Here is a 6,000-nt window from a genome sequence, read left to right as displayed (position 1 = left end):
AAGATGAACGAGACCCGAATCCAGTATGCTCTTAAAACGCGAGAGACACGGAAGAGCAATTGTCCGTCGACGAATCAACTCCAGTTTTATCCTTAGCGTATCAGTATGTATTGTATTATACTACCTTCGATTAAACGAAGACGATACCACGATCGCTTATTACCGATATCCGACATTGTTGGGAACACATTTTCATCGAGAGTTTATCCGTTAGAGAACGTCGCTGTATGTGGATGATCGTCTAATTTACGAACGTTCGAACGATTGAACGGCTTTGTTTGAACTTTAGCTCCTTTCGGTTGGCTCGATTTATGCGATCGCTTATAGTAACTGCTCGTAACGATTTATTATTGGCTTCCGTATATGTGTTTCTCTCTGTGTGTGTGTGTGTGTGTGTGTGTGTGTGTGTGCGTCTCTACTATTTTAAAACGATACGTTTATTTCCTTTTATTTTTCTTCTCTTTTCTTTTTGATTTTCTCTTAGCTAACGATAACGAGCGATTAAGATATGACTATATCCATAACTTACTTCGTTTCTTCGTTCCTTGTAAGATTTTATGTGGTAATTTAGGAAAAAACTAGATCCATGGTTTATGCAGACAAGACGTTTTATTCAATTTGGCTCGTCTGCAGGCTCAGCATCGAATATATTGAGAACGTAGTTACGAACGTCGTCTGAGGTTGGAAATTTGTCGCTATGCAAGTCAAGAAGATGAGCTCGCAATTCTTTGGCGAAATTCGTGCAAAACGTTTCCTTTGTTTCCGTTGCGCAAAAGTCGCACTCGTAGATCGTCTTGCCGGGATGAAGAGTCTTCGAGAGTATGTGCTTTCTCAAATTGTCCTGAAACGAGAAAACAAATAGAGAGACAAGGAGCGAAATACTTGGAGCATTTGGGTGTTCTTACAAGCGTTTTAGAAAGAGTCATAAATAAAGCTTGCAAATGTAAGGAGCCACGTTGTAAAGGCTTTTCATAGCTCTTTAATGGACAATGATCCAGTCTGAAACTTACGAGGCGATTCGCACGAACGAAGTGACGATGAAACGACAGTCAAGAGTGTTCGGTCATGCTGCCTGATTTAAATCACCTTTCCGAACCATAATCGCGAGACGTTCGCTAACGCCTATACGTGTTTTGTCTTCCGTACGAAATAGTACCGATAAATTTGAAATTTGTTAGACCGCGACAACCTCATATAACCTACTATTATCGTCTAGAAGATAGTAAACGGGCATACTAATACAACTTGGCTCTTATCAAATTCGCGTTCTAAGTTAACAGATTACGGACTCACTTTGCGTCTTATTAGACGATAAAAGACATCAATTCGATATCCCTACTTCGAGAACTGCTTGCTTTCTCCTAGTACAAGGATATGATCGAGAAAAGAAGAGGGAAGACGTCATTGGGAGGAAGACAAAAAAGAGAAAAGAAAGAGAAAAGAAAGAGAAAAGGAAGGAGAAAAATAAGAAATTCTGTCCTTCCGTTCTTAGTTAGGAATACCTGAAGGAGCGAGAAGAGAACTGAGAATCTGTTTGCCGGTGTGTGCAAAACCGGACGCGTTCGTTGGCCATGCCGTTGGCGCATTTAAAGGCGCTTTACCCTCTCGGCCTAAGTAGCCGACCGTAGTCGTAAACATCTTCCTACCAGGCGGGCTTATACGAGCCGTTGATGGCAACGGCAACATCAAATTTAATTTCCCATAAGTAAATCTTTCCGCGCGGCGCGACCAGCGCTCCGTGACGCTGCCGCATTAAGCCTCGTTCACACCGCTACGAGGGCGGTTGTTTACTCTTCTCTTTCTTTTTCTCTATCTGCTCGTCATTTTTTCTCTTTCTCTCTCTTTCTCTTATCTCCCGACAAAAGGAAATAAGGTAAGGTGAGGGGCCGCCCTTTCAACGACGACGAGACACGCGAACATAGAATAAACATTTTCTCGCAGTCACCTTCTTCAGAACTTCGATCTCTACTCTCGAATTATTATCGCACACGCATACCTAGTTACCTTAGATACTTATTTATTTGGATTCGGTGCAATACCACGAGAACAGATGTTGTCCATAGGCATCTCGTGTTCCCCGTTTTACGAGTTTCTTCATCTGACACTAAAATTACAGAGACCTTAGTCGTACCTTATTCCTCGCTGTCAGTTCCTTTCAACATCTACCCGAAACCTTCTCGATACCTTTCTACGTATCCTCATACTCCTCTTCGCCATCCGACGCGCCTTATTCCCTGACGTAAACGTTCTCGTAATATTCCTGAATTATCGCGAATAGTTTCGATCTCGCGATGATTTCCACGCATCGCGGACCAGTGGCCCTTTTTGCCGTGCCGCATTTCGTTAATTAAATGCACGATGATCGAATCGATTATTTAACGATTCGCTTAAATAAAGCCGATCAAATTCTACGATGGAATAAGGAATATAGGATAAGGGTATCTTACCTGCATCGATAAGTTGAAAGACGGTAACGATGATAACAACGCCGACGAAGATCCTCGACGACGATTATTATGAAGGCAAAAAAAAAGAAAGAAAAGAAAAGAAAGAGAGAGAGAGAGAGAGAGAGAGAGAAAAAGAAATGGCCACTGAAAATAATCCTGCAAAATAATCTTACCTCAACCGGAATTAACCGTGGTTAACGCGGTTAACGCTAGAGGGAAAAAAAAGAATAAAATAAATAAGGTAAAATCAGAGATAAAAAGCCGGTGGGTAGTAGTAGCGATGATGAAAGCGAGGAGAGAACAGCGGCCGCGAATAGAGATTCTTTAAGACCTATCACCTTGAAAAAGAGGAACGTGAGCTTTCTTGACGTTGCACGAGTCTTCAGAGAAGGTGGTTAACGGGGCCGAGGGATGGGGTGGGAGAGAGAGAGAAGGGTGGATAAAAGATAAAAAGAGAAGGAAGCCCAACGAAGAAAAAAGCGTGTAACTATCCGAAGTAAATCATAAGGTAGAGAAAGTAAGAAAGGTATGGCGAGAGTGAGGGAGAAAGAAAGACAAAGAAAGACAAAGACAGAGAGAGAGAGTGAGTGAGTGAGTGAGTGAGTGAGTGAGATAGACAGAGAGAGAGAGAGAGAGAGAGAGAGAGAGAGAGAGAGAGAAGGAAGGAAGATGGGGAAGGTGGCGCGTGTAATCTCGTTGACGCAAGGCTAGCCGACCGCCACGTTGGAAGGGAATCTCCTCGTTAAATCGTCCCGCGTGCTGCTCGCACGTTTCTTCCTTATTAAAGTACCGAGTAAGCAGCCATCGTCGCGAGACTCCCGATATTCTTTCCAGCCACGGAGATGCGTGCCCCTCGTATTTCCCTTTTATCCTCAGACCTACCAGTGAAATTATTTTACGATCCTACGAGGTGGATCGTGCTATCGATGCTGAAGATTTTTTGTTCTTTTTTGTTCTTTTTTCTTCCCCCTTTATAATCCCTCATCCTTCCAATTTTTTGTTACACCTCGCCATACGTCCTTGAACCCTCGATCGATTTTAACACAACGAATCGTATACTTATCACCAAATCCAGCTGGTCCTTTAAACGAGAAATCTTAAACGTCCGATCTTGTTCTTCCGACCGTCAAAGTATTTTGATTTGCTTAGGAATCGAATTGTTTCTCAACGAATCGAAGATAAAGATTGTTCCTGTAAACTATATATCGATACGTGTTACGGTTAATAAATGTACGAAGCTTTTTCTTTGTTTTCTTTTTAAATACAAATCTACCTTCGTTCTAAACGCACCCAACCATATCATTTCTTCTTTCCTTTTTCTCCTTCTTCGAAAGTGAATAATATGATTTTGCTTATATATCAGTACCGTCGAGATACCAACCGTTAGCGTGATTTCTCCGTTTGGACGAGATCAATGTCGAGCATAAGCTCGCGTATAGGAAATCCAAGAAATTCTCCCTCGGCAAACATTAGCCGATTTTACATTCACGATCGTTCCTCCGTTTCCTTTTTTCCTTTTCGTTCCTTTTCTTCTTTTTTTTTTTTCTTTTTTCATTCGAAAATTAACGACCGGTAGCAGGGCGTACAAGTCGATAGCATCAAAGTCAAGCGTTTAAGAAACATAGATCGTCTCTCGCTTAGTTCGAGATAAGCGGTGCACGGCTGCAGTAGCGGCGAGGAGGTAGGGTAGATCGATCTATCCGCGGCTAAAGCGCGCAATGATCGGAGTAATTCCATTATCTTAATCGGTAAAACATTCTCGACGAGAATGAACGAGAGATCCCGATAGAGGAGAATGGCGACGGGCTTTTATTATTTATTACATTGTTTCTCGAGCCACCGATATGCATCTTTGCATTTTATGGGCGTCCGAAGGTGGATACTATTAGTAGTAGAATAACCTATGAATGTATTAGTGTTGGTAGACGGAGAGGTAGAGACGGAGGTAAGTACGCGAGCAAAGACATAACGGCGAACGATTTTAACGTGGACCGAGCGACCGGAATCCACCGCGAACGGACTACAACCGGGTCGTAGAGTTTCCTTGGCAAACAGTAAATCGAAATGAGAGCCACTGGAATGAGTTTATGTCGCTATCAAAGAGACACGGAGCCCTCGTATGCGAGTCGCATCCCAACTAAAGCTTCAAAGGACATTAGCATACCGGCCAGCACGGTATGACCGGAGAGAGGCCCGGCTTTCCTCTTCTTCCGTGCGTGTGTGGGCATCCAGTGAGCACAATTAACTCGTTATCTTATCGCGGTCCGCGGCGGTGGCGGCGGTGGCGGCGGCGGCGACGGCGGCGGCGGCGGTGGTGGCGACGGTGGCGATGGCGTCGGTGGTGGCGGTGGCAGCAACGGTTGTGGCGGTACCGGCACCAGCAGAGAACTCGACGCGGTCCAAACGTTAAGGTGTACTTTCCTTAATTTACGCCCACGGGCTCGTTCGCCGTACAAAAATCGGACAAGTTGAACGATTCGGACTTTTTCTGTCCGAGGTAAGATCGAGTTTACTCTCTCGAAACATCGAAATTCCCTTAATTGACCTTCTGCCCAATTAGCGAATCGATCTGTCGAGCCTTAACCGAATTTTAATTTTACTTTCGCTCCTGTCTGACGATTAGAAAAACGATTAAAAAGAAGATTACTCGCTCGGTAGGAACAAAAAGGTTGTCGCTAAAGTTACATGCTAACATTTAGAATATCGTTAATGAGTAAGGACTTACCAGACTGTAGCAGGCGTAAGTACAATAACGACATTTGTACGGCTTGGTACCCGTGTGTAGCCGCATGTGTCGTCTTAGATGAAATCCGAATCTGGTTCTAAAAGTGCAACCAGAGTGAGGACAGCAATGATAACCAAGTTTCTCATCGCTCATTGAGTCCTCGTGCCTGACCAGATGCCTGGAACGAGGAGAAATAAAACCGTCTTTCGTAATAATAATATGCAACGGAGTTGGCGACAAGTAGCCGGACGAATCGCGAGCGTGGGCGCGGGTCGTTCCTTCGAGGAGAAACGATAAAGAGAGTTAAAAGAGGATCGAGTCGACGAGGGGGGGGACGTGACAGGGGAACGAGGATGTTGGGTGGGGAGGTAGGAAGGGTGAGTGAAAGGGGGAAAATGGAGAGGAGGAAAAAGAAAGGCGACTACTATATCGACTGATATATTCGAGATGGCGGAAGACGTACGATCAGGCCAAGGCGCGGCTCTCTCGGGAAGTTCATCGTCGCAGCGGGACCCGGTGATTATGAAAGATGCGATATGCGTGCGCGATATTACGAGGGAGCCATTGGCCGTTGCTACGTGTATATCAGCTTCGAAATGCGTGACACGTTTAATTAAAATCCGGCGTGATTTACTTCAGAGCGTGGAGCAAGACTGAAGTAGATAGACGGATAGAGAGAAAGAGAAAGATAAAGAGAGGAAGAGAGAGAGAGAGAGAGAGAGAGAGAGAGAGAGAGAGAATTCGCTGCGACACTCTGAGGTTGCGTTGAGTTCGACTCACGTAGTAAGTACTCAATTCGCGATGAAATATCGCGTCGAGTATCGCCGT

General features: G+C 44.5%; 1 protein-coding gene across 3 annotated transcripts in view; it reads right to left on the bottom strand.

Moving 5' to 3' along the window:
• Positions 1–590: 590 nt before the first annotated feature.
• LOC122636491 (zinc finger protein 7-like) overlaps positions 591–6,000 on the bottom strand; it is a 39,655-nt gene continuing 34,245 nt past the window's right edge. Inside the window, exons 8-10 of one of the 3 annotated variants that reach the window (XR_006328958.1) lie at positions 5,173–5,350; positions 4,612–5,059; positions 703–841 (exon numbers count right to left, since the gene is read on the bottom strand). Coding sequence is in view for 1 of the 3 variants with exons in the window: in XM_043827751.1 (XP_043683686.1) it covers positions 614–841; positions 5,173–5,350 (406 nt within the window). In the remaining 2 variants the exon portion in view is untranslated. Of the gene's footprint in view, positions 842–4,611; positions 5,060–5,172; positions 5,351–6,000 lie in introns of all 3 variants that reach the window. The other 2 variants (XR_006328957.1, XM_043827751.1) reach the window with 2 other exon arrangements.

This window comes from Vespula pensylvanica, chromosome 22, assembly GCF_014466175.1.
Source record: "Vespula pensylvanica isolate Volc-1 chromosome 22, ASM1446617v1, whole genome shotgun sequence".
Lineage (NCBI taxonomy): Eukaryota > Metazoa > Arthropoda > Insecta > Hymenoptera > Vespidae > Vespula > Vespula pensylvanica.
Note: the sequence above shows the minus strand (reverse complement) of the source record. Positions and strands in the feature narration are given on the sequence as shown.